Below are 18,330 nucleotides of genomic sequence, written 5' to 3'. Positions count from 1 at the left end.
TTAAGTGAACTTTTTTTCCTTTGGTTCCAAAGTGTGTCATGATAGCCCCCGGTGGCCATTAGAATTATCACACGTGGTGTCGTTCATTCTAAGTTGCCCGGTGGTGGGGAATGGTATCGCACCTTAGGTTTTGGTTAATGTTCACTTAATTATGGATCAGGTGTGACACCCTATAAAGGTATGCTCAGGGTGTTCACTCACTGCCTGTGATATTGTGAGATTGTTTTCACTCTGAGTGGGAGAGCCTGGAGGAAGGATGGAGCTGGTGAGGAGTCCTGCGCAGCTTAGCCAGGGGGGACGTGTTTCAGCTATGGTGTCTGGACGAAGGGCTTGCATGGCGTGGTGGGGTCGCAGTGATGGTGTCAGCGGGAAGTGTCTGCATGGGCTGGTGGAGTGGCGACTATGGAGAGTGGCACTCACCATGTGGGACTTGGCCGCTGAGCTGGACTCAAGCATGCTCGACTTCGTGTCAGAAGCTGAACTCTTCCTTGGGACTCTGGTTCTAAGCAGCTGCAACTGGTGGTGGACTCTGCTCCAAGGCTGCACTAAGGTGAAGGATCCTGTTATGGTGATGGATCCGGGTGGAGGAGAAGACGCATGCAGGTGGTGGGCTCTGTTGCTAGGAGCGCACGCAACAGAGCAAAGCTAAGTGGTGTTTCCCCTGTATTGTCTCTTTCCTCATGTGTGTTATTAGTGCAGTGGTGGGATTAGTCTCCGCACTGACCCATTCCCTAGTGAGGGTTTAGGGTCAGGGTGAGCAAGGGCGTTAAGGTACGCGTGCGGCGACAGGTGCGGAGCCTGTTTAGGGAATGTAAGGAGTGCAGGGACACTGGCACAGGGGAGCTTAGGAGGTCTCCACGTCCCCCATTACCTATCACAGGGCCCACCATTGTTAATGTTTCCCAGGTTCCCCCTTTATTATTTAAATTCACCTTTCTGGAGGCGGGGTTTCCAGATTGTATGTATAGCGTGTAATACCCAAATTCGCCAGGTGGAGGCGGCGTATCCACCTGCACGTTTTATTGTTTAAATGCGCCCCACTGGAGGCGGTGTATCCAGGGTCACGTGTGTCACATGGGTTCGCCTTGCGGAAACATCTGCGTCCTGACACACGTGATCATGACATTATCACAGGCCCTACAGTTTTTTTTTCTGGTGAGCTTTGGCCATGTGGAGACCGCTGAGTAATTGCTGCCGGGCCTCACTGATGTGAGTGGGGAGCGGCAAGGTGTTTAGAGCCGCTGCAGCAGCAGTTATCACGGTCTGGGGCCTCTGCTCAGGTAACCAGGAAATCAAAATGGCGGCTGTGATCTAGCTAAAAGCTCCTAGAGTCGCTGCTGGGAAGCGGGACTTGCTCATGCACGCGGGCGTACCCAGGCAGGTGGGAGGAATGGTGCCCCATGGAGCTGCTTGGTATTCCCCGAGGTGAAGGGGTACGTTCCAGTGATGAGCAGACTGGTGTAGAGTCCTTGGGGCTCACGCCAAATCTTTAATGCCGCCCCCTCCTGGCCGTGTGGAGGCGGCCAGTGAGTGTATATTTCCTCCATATGCGTTCCCTCGCCTCCTGGTGTGAGCAGCAGGTGTGCTGCGGGGGAGTAGGGACAGGTCTCAACCCTTGCCATTGAACCAACCCTGGGAGGTGCAGACCTCATGGTGAAGAGGGTTGGAGGGTGGTGACCCCTTGGTGAATTGCGGGGGTGTGAGTGTGGTGACACAGGGGGACGCCTCTGTTATCATGTCCTGAATGAGTTCACCAATTTTTTGACAAACGAATGTGTGTAATAAACGTTCAGGTCCGGACCTGTGTGTGAACGAGCGTGTATGTGTGCCACCAAAAAACATCTTGTGGAAGTGTGTTGTGGAGCCTGATCAGCTCATAACAAACAAACATACACATACATTAACTCGTTCCCCAGGTCGGCGTTCTGGAGATGAGTGGTGCCTCCAAAATGAACTTTATTGCCTATACCAGCGGTGCGTTTGTCATTTACCTGAAGTGTCAGGTAGTGGTGGGGTGAACTCAGGATCTGGGCGTCCCCGCTGTAGGTGTTTCCCTAATGAGGGGTGGTCTTGAGGGTCCAGAGGCCCCTCATTATGGAGGGGGTACTGTCATGATCCAGTGTTGGATCTGGCGGTATTAAATGCATTAAGTGAACTTTTTTTCCTTTGGTTCCAAAGTGTGTCGTGATAGCCCCCGGTGGCCATTAGAATTATCACACGTGGTGTCGTTCATTCTAAGTTGCCCGGTGGTGGGGAATGGTATCGCACCTTAGGTTTAGGTTAATGTTCACTTAATTATGGATCAGGTGTGACACCCTATAAAGGTGTGCTCAGGGTGTTCACTCACTGCCTGTGATATTGTGAGATTGTTTTCACTCTGAGTGGGAGAGCCTGGAGGAAGGATGGAGCTGGTGAGGAGTCCTGCGCAGCTTAGCCAGGGGGGACGTGTTTCAGCTATGGTGTCTGGACGAAGGGCTTGCATGGCGTGGTGGGGTCGCAGTGATGGTGTCAGCGGGAAGTGTCTGCATGGGCTGGTGGAGTGGCGACTATGGAGAGTGGCACTCACCATGTGGGACTTGGCCACTGAGCTGGACTCAAGCATGCTCGACTTCGTGTCAGAAGCTGAACTCTTCCTTGGGACTCTCGTTCTAAGCAGCTGCAACTGGTGGTGGACTCTGCTCCAAGGCTGCACTAAGGTGAAGGATCCTGTTATGGTGATGGATCCGGGTGGAGGAGAAGACGCACGCAGGTGGTGGGCTCTGTTGCTAGGAGCGCACGCAACAGAGCAAAGCTAAGTGGTGTTTCCCCTGTATTGTCTCTTTCCTCATGTGTGTTATTAGTGCAGTGGTGGGATTAGTCTCCGCACCGACCCATTCCCTAGTGAGGGTTTAGGGTCAGGGTGAGCAAGGGCGTTAAGGTACGCGTGCGGCGACAGGTGCGGAGCCTGTTTAGGGAATGTAAGGAGTGCAGGGACACTGGCTCATGGGAGCTTAGGAGGTCTCCACGTCCCCTATTCCCTATCGCAGGGCCCACCATTGTTAATGTTTCCCAGGTTCCCCCTTTATTATTTAAATTCGCCTTTCTGGAGGCGGGGTTTCCAGATTGTATGTATAACGTGTAATACCCAAATTCGCCAGGTGGAGGCGGCGTATCCACCTGCACGTTTTATTGTTTAAATGCGCCCCACTGGAGGCGGTGTATCCAGGGTCACGTGTGTCACATGGGTTCGCCTTGCGGAAACATCTGCGTTCTGACACACGTGATCATGACACCGGGTAGCCGAGATCCCTGGATGTCCACCCAGAACTGAGTCATGGAACTCCCGGAGGACCTTAAGACGAAACTGAGCTGGCACAAAAAGTTTATCCACCGGCTTAGCCGGAGGTGCAAGAGACTGGGCTTCCCAAATCTCCCGTTCCAACATATTAGAAACACCTGCCACCACCACCCCAGGCTGAAGAATGGAGGATGGAGGTTCGGGGGGGACACCGGATCTAGACTGCGTGACAAGGCATCAGCTCTGACATTTTTGGATCCTGGCCGAAAAGTGATCGAGAAGTTGAATCGGGAAAAAAAAGTGACCATCTAGCCTGTCTGGGAGTCAACCTTTTAGCTGACTCAATGTAAGCTAGGTTTTTGTGGTCCGTAATTACGGTTATAGGATGCACAGCCCCCTCCAAAAAATGCTTCCATTCTTCAAAGGCCAACTTTACGGCCAGAAGTTCTCGATTCCCAACATCATAGTTTCTCTCCGCAGGGGAGAATTTCTTCGAGAAATAGGCGCAAGGTCTCAAATTGGTCAAAGTGGCGGGTCCCTGGGACAATACCGCCCCCACCCCCACCTCTGAGGCGTCCACCTCAACAATAAATGGTTCAGATGGGTCCGGTTGAATAAGAACCGGAGCAGACATTAAACATTTTTTTAAAAACTGAAACGCCGCTATCGCCGCAGCTGACCAATTCTTGATATCGGCTCCCTTTTGAGTCAGGTCTGTGAGGGGTTTAACCACCTGTGAGAACCCCCTTATAAATTTACGATAATAATTGGCGAATCCTAGGAAACGCTGCAGAGCCTTCAAATAACAAGGTTGAACCCACTCGACAATGTCCTGCACCTTATTAGGATCCATGCGATACCCTTCAGCAGATACAATGAACCCCAGAAAAGACAGTTCCTGAACAAAAAATAAACATTTCTCTAGTTTAGCAAAGAGACAGTTCTCCCGAAGCCTTTGGAGAACTGCCTGAATATGACCAATGTGAGCCTGTTTATCAGGAGAGTAGATCAATATGTCATCCAAATACACCACCATAAAACGTCCAATAAAATCAGAGAACACGTGATGTATGAAATTTTGGAAGACCGCTGGAGCATTGGTCAGACCGAAAGGCATGACCAAATTTTCAAACAACCCTTCAGTAGTGAGAAAAGCAGTTTTCTACTCATCTCCTTCCCGGACTCGGATAAGGTTATACGCTCCCTGTAGATCTAATTTCGAAAACCACTTAGCTCCGGACAACTGGTTGTATAAATCAGGAATAAGTGGGAGGCGATACGTATTTCTCACAGTTATCTTATTTAACTCACGAAAATCGAGGCATGGGCGTAAACCACCGTCTTTTTTCTTTACGAAAAAGAATCCCGCCGCCACGGGAGAAACAGAAGGACGAATGTGTCCCTTACGGAGACTCTCGGAAATGTATTCCTTCATTGCAGCCCGTTCTGGACCTGAAAGGTTATACAAGCGGGCCTTGGGCAATTTAGCACCTGGAACCAGGTCAATGGCATAATCAAATGGGCGGTGTGGTGGTAAAACCTCATCCTCTTTTTCCAGAGAAAACATCCGTATAGTCTTTTAGGTACTCCGGAATACCTTCCAGACCCTCGGACGACACAGACACAGTAACCAGATATTTTTCAGAACAATAGGGACCCCATTTAACAATGTCCCAAGATTCCCAATTAATCACAGGATTATGTAATTGTAACCAGGGGAACCCCAACACCAGTCCCGCAGGCAGGTTGTCCATAACAAAACATGAAATATGTTCCTGGTGCAAGGAACTCACTTTAAGGAGAAACTCTTCTGTACGAAATATGACATCATTCTTAGCTAGTGGTGTTTTGTCATTTGCAACAACATGAATAGGAATCTCCAACCTAACTGTCCCTTACTTACACCTGGACACCAAGTCAGAGTCAATAAAGTTCAATGACGATCCACAATCCACGAAAGCAGAAGTGATTGTGGAGACACTCCCACAACAAAGTTCCACTTGTAACAACATTTTAGAAAATGGAGAAAAGGGTACCTGAGAGCCTGGGTGACCTCCACGACAATCACCCGGGCTCAGTCGCTTGCAGGTTGGTGGACAAGAAGGGCAATCCTTTTTCCAATGTCCGGAATCCCCACAGAAAAAACAGCACTTTCCCAAGCGCCGTTGTCTCTTTCCTTTCTCCTTGAAGTCGATGGTTCCCATCTCCATGGTTTCCAATGTAAGACAGGCTCCCCTTCCTTGAGAAAATAATGGGGTTTCAACCTGCATCACTCCCCTGGCCCGTAGCCTGTGATCCATTCGGACGGCTTGTGTCATAGCCTCCTCCAGGGAATCAGGCGGAGGGTGGAGAGATAAATCAGGATACAAATCCAGCTCACCAGATACGGCATTCCAACATCGGAGCACGAGACCGCTGTGTCAAAGCGCACAATCCAAGGCAATGAGAAAAAACTTTGTCCAGCTCCACGATGTAGTGAAATAGAAATCATGATTAAGAGTGCCTAGCCACTCGAAACGCGTAGATCGATCGCATGCCTTGTAACTCATGCTGGCTTTTAAACCTCATTTCTATTGAGTGAATAAAGAATATTTTTCACTACATCGTGGAGCTGGACAAAGTTTTTTCTCATTGCCTTGGAGGGTGGAGAGCCAAGGCATCTTTTAGATGTTCAGACAGGCCTCTACGGAACAAACCCTGGAGGGTGGCATCATTCCAGCAAACGTCAGCAGCCCAGCGTCTGAACTCTGAGCAGAACCACTCGGCTGAGTGTTTCCCCTGACACACACTCATCACCCTGTCCTCAGCCATACGCATCCGATCAGGCTCATCATAAATATGCCCCAAGGCCTCAAGAAATGCATCCACAGTCATACGCACAGGGGCAGTGGTAGGAAGGGAGAAAGCCCAAGCCTGGGGAGCTCCCCTTAACAGAGCCATAATGACCCCTACTCTCTGACTTTCATCCCCGGAAGAGTGTGGTCTCAATGAAAAAAAAAGCTTACAGCCCTCCTTGAACACTTTGAATTCCCTTCTATCTCCAGGAAAAGTATCCGGTAACTTAACCGGAAATTCAGGGGAAATTACTGTAACCTCCCGAGCCCCTGATGATAAAAACCCCCTGCACAGTGTCAGCGATCAGCTGCTGAGACTGAGCCAGGGCTAGTTGTTCACCCAGGAGTCTCTGAGACATCTGAGTCAGGTGCTTGACCTGATCAGCCAAGGCTTGTATGGGATCCATGAGGATAACACACACTTTTTTTTTCCTCTTCAGAGGAAAAAAAAACCTGAAATGGTCAGTTATAATGTCAGGATCCTGTCAGCGTCGGCAACTGCCACGGCTGAGCACGGTGACTTACCCACAATGCGTGAGAGCACTGGGCCCAATACGGTGGTGAAGGTTTAAGCAGACAGGACCTAAGGCACCGAAAATAGTTAGGAGTACCAGGACCTACGATCATGTGACTGCAGGGAGCGGGGCTTAGCGTCCTACTACTGCAGATGATGTAATGTACCTACTTCAGAAATACTGTAGTAGAGGAGAGGAAAACGCAGGTCAGACAAGCAGAGGTCATACACGAGAGGGCGGTGCGGTACAAAAGGGATGAGCAGAGAATAGTCAAGTCACAAGCAGAGAGTCATACACGAGAGGGTGGTGCGGTACAAGAGGGACAGGCCGAACTCGTAACAGGGACAGAACCGGATCAAAACCAAACAAGCAACAAGTTATCAGGCACAAGGCACACGAACACAAGAGGTCAACTAACTCAGCCGAGGGCAGGAGTATAACTGACACCGGACCCAGGTCCAGTGAGCATTAAATAGCCACCCTCTGCCAGAGAGAGGCAGAAACAATTAACCCCCTGTCTGACCAGGACGGGCCAAAGCGAAACCCCATCCTGTATCATGACAGATATATGACTTTCCTTATGCTATATTCACTGATTCAAGATCATCTAATTAGTTATGCACAGGTTTATTTTCTTGTTATTTAATAGTTAAAAAAATAAGTGGAGTATTTTATGTCATTCACGTACAACTGAAAAAATTGTGCAGAATAATGAATCTGCTGCAGATTTTAAAATCCACAAAAGTAGCTTGCTTTGTATTGCTGCGGATCCCGCACAAATAAGCTTCAAAATTAGACCGACTGAATACAATAAGTGGAATAAATGTCTGCGTCCACTGCATTTCAGAAGCACTAATCCATATACAGATTTGCTGGTCCTCCACCGCAAATATCTGAGTTGTAGTCTTCAACTTCTACCATATTTTCTTTGCGTTCGACAAATCCAAAAAATTGAGAGTAAAGAAATAATTACTTAGACTTTATTTAGCTTTTCATAAGCCTGTCCTACTTAAAAGCCTGCTATAGTAAAATGTAAATAATTTATGGCATAAATAGTACATTTTTTGTTCTGTATAACGCCAGTCCCCCTAATATAGCACTTCCATTTGAAAAATAATGGTGAGAACTGTATGAAAACTACAAATTAATTTTCTACCAAAATCTGAGACTTTTTTTTTACATTAGTATTCTGGGACAAAGTCTATGATAAATTTTCCCCATAGTTTTAAAGGGTTTATGAAATTAGAAAAAAAAAAAAATCTGTCCGTGGATTGTGTCTGTTATTATTACATTTACAGTTGTCCTGAGCGAGTCAGGAACGGAAACACGTTTTACTGTTTTTGAGTAATACTTGCTTTATTCTTTTTCAGAATGAGGTGTCCATGTTGAAAAACGAGGTAGCACAACTCAAACAGCTATTGCTAACACATAAAGACTGTCCTATAACTGCCATGCAGAAAGAATCACAAGGATACTTGAGTAAGTACTGCTTCATATTATATCTGCAGAGTATTTTCCAGGTATTGACTGTGTCGAATTGAAAAATGGCAAGTTCCGTAATATCACAGAGGTATCCGCAATATGGGGCTCCCTATGGAGCATCATACAGCAACACATGACATTTTGTACATCATCTGAGGACGCTGAGTGCCAGTGTAATGCCTCCTGCCCACAGCTTTGCTGTGTGTATGAGACCTTAGATAAAGCAAGGAGCATGACCACCATACATCTAGAACAGATCCCTAACGACACTCTAAAATACTCCAAACGCAGCCTTAATATTAACCAAAACCTTTAATATGGGAATAACTCCTAGCTTTAACAGAAATCAAATCTAATTCCAAGCCACTGACTTATATTATATATATATAGATACCATATATATATATAGATATAGGCCGCAAGTAATGTCTAGTTCAATGTATAAAATAATAATTTTCTATGACAAGTAACTTCTGCTGTGTCTGCAGTACATGTTTTTCACATACTCTCAGAGAATACTGGCAGTAACTTTGGTGCACGCAAATGGTTGATATAGGAAGCGTTAATTCTGCGGTTTGCATGTGGTGTACAATATTTCCATAATAGCGCAAGGTGATGGGATAATACTGCAATCTCCAAAAAAACATGTTACTTAGATAAAACTGTGCCTCTACCTCAAATACTGCATGCTATTGCCTTCTCCAATTCTAACAGGGTAAAGCGCATTTCACAAAACGGAGGGGGTCTTAATTTGCAACCTTCAATATGCTCCTAATACCAAAATATGGCGAGGGATATTGCCATTACTTAGTGCAAAACTTAAAGTTTTACCACTTAATGCAAATCAGCTTTTAAAGCATCAGTTACACATTTCTAACATTCTTACCGCAGGATGCTAATACAGCTGAAAATGTGTAATCAAGTCCTAGATTTATGTGTATGTCCATCTTTGAACACCACTGTAAAGTTTTTCAATTCTACATCAAAATTTGAGTAACTTTGTAAAAATATTGCAGAACTTAAAGGGTCTGTCCATAATTTGATACAGGGTTTGCTTTATTCCAAAAACAGCAACCCATCTGTTTTTGGATTGTGTGCGATATTGCAGCTCATCTATGAATTTGTCACCTTGTTTATGCTTTTCAATCTGTATGCATCATAGAGACAGAGCCCTTGATTACAGGGCTCTGTCATTTACTGGGATTCTCGCTGTAATTTTGATATTGTCACTTTATCTGCTGAAGCTCTGCTAGTCCTCTCATTGGTGAGCTTTATCTAAGCATGCCCACTCCACTTACTTACAGCAGAAAGCTGTCAATCAGTAGTGGGGATGGAGATACCTAGAGGTCATGAATATTGAGGACTAAATAACATGAGATTACCATTACAAGAACAACACAAAAGAACACAAGGGGAACAACATAGGAGTGTGACACACATGTGCAGTTATAGCAATATAAAGAAAAGTATGAAAAATAAGATTATGTCATACTACAATCTATGTGGCATGGTAATGGCTAAAACCCAGACAGTCCGTAATCAATAATGAAGGAACAGGAGGAAAACCGATCATAAAGTTCAGAATGAGCACAAGTAATACAAAGTACAGTATATGCTTTATTGAACAAATCAGAAAAGTGTCAAAAAGTGAACAACAATGCATAGACGCACACACAAGGTATATAAAAAGAATAAAAACTGTTTATAACATTAATATGAGGGGCCAGAGATCATGCCAACCTAATGTAAAGTCATATATACTATCCAGTATACTTGAAAATGTATATGGTTAAGGCATATAGCTGATTAAGAATGCAGACATATTCTGTGTACACTGATATTAAGGATAAGCAACCTGTAATCACATAATAGTGTGAACTGTGCTCACTGCAATAGAAAAATCACGGGACCCCCAGCTGAGTGGTACCCACACCAATGCGCGTTTCGGGGTTGACCTTCGTCAGGGTGAATGCCGAAACCATGAAGAAGGTCAGCTGGGGATCCCCTGAATCTTCAATTGTATTTAGTACAGTCCACATTTTTTTGTGATTACACCTTGCTTATCCTTAATATTACTGTACACAAAATATGTCTGCATTCTTGATCATCTATATGCCTTAAAGGAGTTTCCACTACTTGAACAATCGCTTCTTGATCTAAATGCTTGGCCCTGATAAACTAAAAAACCTACACTTGCCTCCCTTGCTGGCGCTGTTCCTGCAGTGTCAGCACTCGCTCTCCCCGGGGCTCTTGTATGGTTGATGTGACAAGTCACCTCAGCGCCCAATCAGCGGCTGGCTTCACTGTCTTCACCTTTGGACATATCGAACACGAAGAGGAAGTCTGGGCTACAGTTGCGCTCTGACTTCCTCTTCATGTTCAATTCGACAGTAGGCTGGGGCAGTGATGCCAGCGCTGATTGGGCGCCAGGGTCACATGTTACAACAACAGCAAGAGAGTCCCAGTGAGAGCAAGTGCCAACACTGCAGAAACGGCGCTGGCACGCTCAAGAGAAGAAGTTGTCCAAGCAGTGGACTTTTTTAACCATATACATTTGCTTTAGCATACTGGATGGAATGATATCTGACCCCCCATATTAGTGTTATAAACATTTTTTATTCTTTTTATATACTCTGTGTATACACCCCTGCATTGCTGTATACTTTTTTGTTACTTTCCTGATTTGTTCAATAAAGCATATACTTTGTATTACTCATGCACATTCTGGACTTTATGGTTGTTTTCCCTCCTTTTCCTTCATTAAGAGAACAAGCAGAGCTGAAACAGATAAAAGCGTATTATATCAAAACTACAGCAAGAAGCCCAGTAAGACTACAATGGTGGACTCAGTTTATTTCCCTAATTTATGCTGATCTCAGATGAGGCAGCAAAATTCTTTTGGCAAATTGCATGAAACAGGGATGGACTGCAATACTAGATAAAACTCATGACAAAACTAATGTTTCTAATGCTCTACAGCACTTCAAAATTATACTGAGCCTATTCCACCATTATGGTCTAGAGCTACAATCACAATTCTGCAGGATTCAATGCTGACATCACCTAGCGCTATAGCTGCATATGGCCTCCAGTAGTGATTTGCATTCTTTGAAATTTAATCTTTATACCAAGAACTGTAAAATAATCTAAAATATCTAACTGCATTATAATGTAAACTGTAACTCAGGATCAGCATGAGATAATAATGCACTGTTTTTACAAATGGACCCAACATTTTAGGTATTTATGATTTCTATATATACTTTAATGTGAAACTATGTTCAGTGTTGGACATACTCTTTACATTATAGCCTATTGGATTGGCATTGCACAATCCTTCCTTTGCCATCTCTGAAATTCAGAAGTTTTCCTCCAGCTCAATCTGGAAACATATAGGGAGTCATGTATCACAATGTGATTGATACTGAAGGTACTTTCGAGATGTTGCTTAAAATTCTGATAAATGCAAAATTCTCCAGAAAGTAATGCAACATTTCATAACTAGTACTACCTCCAAATTCTGAACAGGAGAAGAGCCCATATAACAGATCCATAAATTATTGGTGCAAATAACTTGCATAACTATTTGGGTGCTTTCACACTGTGCTTTGCCCCACGTTCATTCATCCTGTCACAGCTTACGTCTGAACCCCTCACAAAACGAGATTTGTGTGTATGCGCCGACGGGGCAGTTGATTATAACGGTGCTGATGGAGTCAACATGCGCTTTGACGGGCATAATTTTCGGGCATGTACGGTTACTGGAGGTGGACACTCAGACGCAGTCTACAACATCTGAGTGTCCTCCTCCAGTAAGCGTACACTCCCGAAAATTATGCAGGACAGAGCACATGTTGACTCCATAGCCACCATTATTGTCATTGGTCCCCTTGGTGCATACCCCTGAATCCTGTTTTGTGGGGGGATGAAAAGTAAGGCCCGACAGGGCCAACAAACATGGTACAAACCGTAGTGTGAAAGGGCCCTTACTGATTTATAAATTGTGCAATATTTTAGTAATTACTGCATTCCTTAAAGGAGGCCCAACTTTTTCGACAACAGCAGACAAGAAGATGGGGTCTGACTTAAGAATTTACACTACAGACTTTCAGATGGCCTTAAAGAATTAGTCCGGCCTGTTCACATCTGCATGGCGAGATGACTAGGGTAAGTGACATCACATCTACTGGTACCTGTAGAAATGTGTGCATGATCAACACGTATCATGAACCTATCCCATTTTAATGAATGAGACAAGTGCATGACACCTGCCAATTATTCACACATCCCAGCAGGTATTAGTAGATGTGAGGCCACCTGCCCCTCTCCCTTCTCCATGCATTAGTGACCAGAGCAGGGTTAACCCTTTAACACTTCTGCATATTAGTGTCCTTATTACAGCTGCAATAATCATACAGTGCTTCTACTAGACAGAACGTGAATCATTCCTAGGTTCCAAGGGTTCGTTTCAGTAGCACTGCAAAAAGTATTGTGGCCGTTGTAGAGATGGTAAAATTGGGCCAAGTTATGACCATCTGAAACCAACCTACTGCAAGGTGTAATTTATTTTTCTAATTCTTTAATCTGCTTTCCTGCTTTCTGTGCAAGAATGTCAAAGCATGACATCACAAACATGTGTCTATCTAACTGCTTAGAGTCGGTGCTCTCTCTATTCCCTATGCCATCGATTGTATGGAATTCATTATCATGCACATAAATATAAAAGTTATTTTGCTAAATTACTAACAGTCAATCGTTAGATTGGTCAGTCATTAAATCAGCCCTGTGTTCAGTGGACCCAAGTGAATAATATATTCCATAATTCTGAAACTATTCACTATTTTTGTTCAGTGTGTTCTTATGGTTTATGAATGTTTATATGAAGTTGGAAGTTGGAAAAAAAACTATTATGCACCCATTTAAGATGGGCATCATATTATAGAGCTGTGGGGGCACTAAGCAGATGAATATACAGGTTTATTGAAAATTTCCTACTCATTCTGAATCTTTAAGTCAAGGTAGTAGTACAAATCACTGACTAACAGCTATCTCTGTATACACACTTAAACTGGTTTCACATATTCACAATGCACAATCCAAGTGCAGACCTTAAAGTGCTTGTCCACTACTCAGACAACTCCTTTTCAATCTTCATGTTTCCCCCTCATAATAATAACACATATACTCACCTCCAGTGCCAACGCCATTCCAGCGAAGTCAGCACTAGCTCTCCCGGGGATCGCATGTCAAAAAATCCCTTAGGACAATCAGTGCTGTCTTCACTCTCCATGCCTTCGGACAAATCACATACATCTGGAGGAAGTGAGAGGTCTCTTGACCTGAATTTCACAGCCTTGTAGGCATATATGAGAGTGTAGAGTTCAGGTAAGGAAACCCACACTGCTGTTCGCACTCAGACTTATGCGATTTGCGGATGTGTGAAATTGAGCTTAAAGAAGCACTCCCGCTAACTTTTTTATTTAGTAAATGTGTGTATACATGCAAGTAATGCAGTGTGAGTGTATTAATATACTCACCTATTGCTGCTCTCTCCAGTGTCCAGCGCAGTTCTTCTATGCTTCCGAATGATTGCGACAAGTCAGCTCATTCTATGCTCTATGGTTGATCCCGAAATCTCTTTTACAATGACAGCCTATGAAGTCTCATTCTGATGCTCTATAGGCTTTCATTGGGAAAGCCCCAGCAGAGAGCAGTGTGGCCGTGCCAGAAGCAGAGAAGAACTCCAATGGACAGGCGAAGGTAGGTGAGTATATTAAAACACCCACACTATATTACATGCATGTACACATATTTACTGAATAACAAAGTGAGTGGGAGTGCTTCCTTACACAGGGAAGAACGTGCGTCGCTGCTTGGATAACACCCTTGATTGCTAAGCCCAGAGCAGGTGTTTCAATAAATACAAATTATACTAAACCTTATACCTTATCCCAGCAATCTCTATAATAATCAACTCAACTCCTCCTTCTCTATAACATGCACCTGGCATACAGTATATACAACATGTTCAACATGACAGATTTCATTTTGGCTACGTTTCCCTGATGAGTATTTAGTGAGGTTTTGATAATGTGGATTTTCAGCAGCATTTCAGCAATTATTAGGTAAAAGTTAGGTGACTTGGATTTTTTGTGCATTTTTACACATTTTTATTGTGTTTTTTACTCTATAGCTAGTGTCACTATTTTGTATATTATGTTATAAATAAAGTTGTTTTGATTTTGATACTTCCTGGCATTTTGCTTTGACAAAACTTTGTTGGTACAGTCATGTGTGTATTAAATGAGTTTTTAGTGCTTTTGCACATTGGAAACACACTAAAAACTCCTATGTATTTTTTGCTTGCGGATTTTACATGTCTAATGCAATTTTATAGGGATAATCTGCACAGTAGACTCAGCGTACCCGCAAGAGAAATTGACATGTTGTAGATTTCAAACATGCGCCGCATAAAAAAAAAATCAGAGTGGGCATGAGATTTCCATAAATCCCATTCACATTGCTAGAAGTATAAGACACTACCATTTTTTTGCAGCAAAAGTACACAGCATCAAAAAGTCATCATTGGAACGTACGCTAAGGCAGCTAAATTGGGTCTCTAGTTTTTGTAGAAACAGGCACAAAATTAATTGACAGTAATTAGTAATGCCCATTTAATTGAAAAGCTGTTATTCTTACCCATAGCGACCCATAACAGAGGAGCTTTCATTTTCTGCACTGCTCTGAATGATGAAAGCTGCAATGTAAATGATTACTCATAAATAACAGTTTTGGCAAAATGAATATAATTTCAACTTCTAATATAATTTTGTATTCTGTCACAAAGACAGATTTGATTAATAAATAGTACATATATTGTGTCTGCAGATATAGCTGTGTGCAGATCTAACTGGGAAAACGGGTATACACTAAATTTCCCAGGGCTGAGATATAAAATATAACTGATATAAAAGTCATAATTGATTCAGATTCTAAATGAGATTTTGTGCATAATGACACAGCTTTGACATTGCACATTATAGTCATTATCTTTAAGGGGGCAAATATATGAAAAAAAGAAAACTATTTCTGTTGTCCATAGCAACCAATCACAGCGCAGCTTTCATTTTTCAAGACCTAAATATGAAGTGAAAGCTGCGCTGAGATTGGTTGCTATGGGCAACTGATTCTCATTTCGATAGTTTCATAAATCTCCCCATAATATATTTATTCCCTTTCAGCATTTCTCTCAGGGATAAAAGTCATAAACAACTAATTTTCTGTTCTCTTGTGAGGGAAAATGTATTTAGCTTTAGCTTGGCTTTGTCTTTTTCTAATAAAGTAGTTTGACAACCAAAACATTACAGTTCCTACATGGGTTGTCAAACAACTTACCCAGACTTCTGATTGTCAAAAAGGCCTGTTTGTTCGACAGTCACATACAGTAACGGATGGTCTCTTTCACATTGTAGACCCCTGGGACAGAGTCACTGCATTGTATGTGCCATAGATCAATGGTGGCTCTATACAGCACCATATTTTTCAGGTTTCTCCTCCAACAGTAATATTTCTAGCAGGGAGAACTTTTGTAGTTCAATATTTCTTTTTTTGCAAAAAAAGTTTTTAAAAGGTATTTCTTGTTAGTAACATGTATTTTTTACATGGAATAAGTGCCACCATTCCCCTGATGCTGTCATTGTGTATTTTTTGTTCCAGCACCTCTCCGTTTCTCAGGTGTAGCCCCCTCTGTCAGTACATAAATCTAGGTTTGTTTTAATCAACCTGTCTTGGTCCTCAAAAAGACTCCCATAGAGAAGAGTTACACAAGCACTCACATTAAAAATGTTATGGCTAAACTGTGTGAATGTACAGTATATGCAGTGCAGTGTGGGTATGTTAGTATACTTACAGGTAGCTGTCTTCTCGAGTTTCCGGCTCTGTTCTGGTCCTCTTCTGGGACACATGACGACTATTCTGACTTGCTGACTTACACTGCAGTTTATGTGTGACCAGAAGTCATTATTACGATATAAGCCTATGGAGCCTCGTTCTGACGCTCCATAGAATTACGTTGTAAGACTAATTTCCAGCTCATACCTGATCCTGCGTGATCCAGAGAGTCGGAACTTCAGACATGTGACTCAGAAGAGAACCAGAGTGGCACTGGTCACCGGAGAAGATGGCAATGGGTGAGTACATTAATAAAGTAAATCATGTTACACTACATATCACACAGATTTTGCCCATAAAATTTTTTAACGGGACCACTTCTTTAAGGACCAAACCCACATGGCTTAAAGTAGATTTCCAGGTGCTTCTCACAAAATTATAATATCATCAAAAAGTTATCTTCAATACAAAAAGTGAAACACCTATATAGAGTCATAAACAGAGTGATCTATTTCAAGTGTTTATTTCTTTTAATGTTGATGATTATGGATTACAACCAATGAAAACCCAAAAGTTATTATCTCAGTAAATTAGAATGGTTTATAGCACCAGCTTAAAAAATGATTTTAAAATGCAAAATGTTGGCCTACTGAAATGTATGTTCAGTAAATGCACTCAATACTTTTTCAGGGCTCCTTTTGCATCAATTACTGCATCAGTGTGGCATGGCAGGGAGGCAATCAACATGTGGCACTGCTGAGATGTTATGGAAGCCCAGATTGCTTTGATAGCAGCCTTCAACTTCTCTGCATTGTTGGGTCTGGTGTCTCTCATCTTCCTCTTGACAATACCCCATGGATTCTCTATGGGGTTAAGGTCAGGCGAGTTTGCTGGCCAATCAAGCACAGTGATACTGTTGTTTTTAAACCAGGTTTTGGTTGTTTTGGCAGTGTGGACAGGTGCTAAGTCCTGCTGGAGAATTAAATTTCCATCTCCAAAAAGCTTGTCAGCAGAGGGAAGCATTAAGTGCTCAAAAATTTCTTGGTAGACGGCTGAGCTGATGTTAGGCGTCGGATTCCTGGCACTGCACAGCGGGAATCCAGAGCCAGACATCCTGCGGTCTCCCATTCTCCTCCGACCGCTCGGACTCCTGCTCAGCAATCACGGCAAACCAGGCATTCTCCTCAGACTCGTTCTGTGAGCCTGGATGTTGCTGCCACCTCCGGTGCAGCAATGGTAGCGCAACCTGCTTTGCAGGGAACCCCTCCAGAGGCTAAGTCCTCGTGCCGTGCTACTGGGCATGCCCGCAACGTGCCCTCTCACTGGAGAGCAGGGGTCACATGTGCAGGTCCTGTGTCGGATCTGATTGGTCCTTCCTAAAGTATTGGAAGGTCCTGGAAGCGCATGGCTATAAAAGCCCCGCATGGCGGCTCGGCCATGCGCTAGTGTAGCATATTATTCTGTGTGTGTATGGTGATGGATGCATGGACTGGTGTCTGACTCATTATGAAACCCCTACCCTCTGATATTATGAGTGGTGACTGAGTGTGCATAGTCAGCTCCAGGGTTGTGGCAAGCTACACGCCACTTGCTCCACGCCTACACTAGCATCCGTCGGCACTCGGTTCTCAGCGCCGATGCTTGCGGCCTTAGCTGCCGCTGCCGCTGCAATACCAGCAGCTATTGGTGTTCGCGGCTGCGACGCCACACGCCGGCTCCTGTGATGTTAACAGGGCCAGCGTCTTTGCATATATTTTTGCCAAGCGACTCTGTGTCTGAACAGAGCCGCTCCTAGCGTTCTGGTGACGTTAACCCGTGCGCACTACGGCACCTTCTGGTGCATCTGCCATTGTCCAGCAGCGGTCTAGTCAGCTACCGCACGGTGGACCCCGGGCGGCGGACGCACCTCCTATTATTTATATTTGGTGCGTTCCGCCGTCCCTAACAGCTGACTTTGGTCTTGATAAAACACAGTGGATCTACATCAGCAGATAACATGACTCCCCAAGCCATCACTGATTTGGAAACTTCAAACTACACTAGACCATAAGCAGCTTGGATTGTGTGCCTCTCCACTATTCCTCCAGAATCTGAGACCTTGATTTCCAAATGAAATGCAAAATTTACTTTCATCTGAAAACAACACCTTGGACCACTGAGCATCAGTCCAGGTATTTTCCTCCTTGATCCAGGTAAGATGCTTCTGGCACTGTCTATTGGTCATGAGTGGCTTGACACAAGGAATGTGACACTTGTAGCCCATGTTCTGGATACGTCTGTGTTTGGTGGCTCTTGAAGCAATGACCCCAGTAGCAGTCAACTCCTTGTGACT

General features: G+C 43.9%; 1 protein-coding gene across 5 annotated transcripts in view; it reads left to right on the top strand.

The window, feature by feature from the left end:
• The window catches only part of CREB5 (cAMP responsive element binding protein 5), a 678,892-nt gene that overhangs the window by 650,280 nt on the left and 10,282 nt on the right, over positions 1-18,330 (top strand). For all 5 annotated transcript variants that reach the window (XM_073581352.1, XM_073581350.1, XM_073581351.1 and 2 more), the window contains one exon: positions 7,997-8,105. In XM_073581352.1, the coding sequence (XP_073437453.1) occupies positions 7,997-8,105 (109 nt within the window). The remainder of the gene's footprint in view (positions 1-7,996; positions 8,106-18,330) is intronic.

Source organism: Dendrobates tinctorius, unplaced genomic scaffold (assembly GCF_039654945.1).
Source record: "Dendrobates tinctorius isolate UK_male_01 unplaced genomic scaffold, ASM3965494v1 ptg000070l, whole genome shotgun sequence".
NCBI classification, from domain to species: domain Eukaryota; kingdom Metazoa; phylum Chordata; class Amphibia; order Anura; family Dendrobatidae; genus Dendrobates; species Dendrobates tinctorius.
Note: the sequence above shows the minus strand (reverse complement) of the source record. Positions and strands in the feature narration are given on the sequence as shown.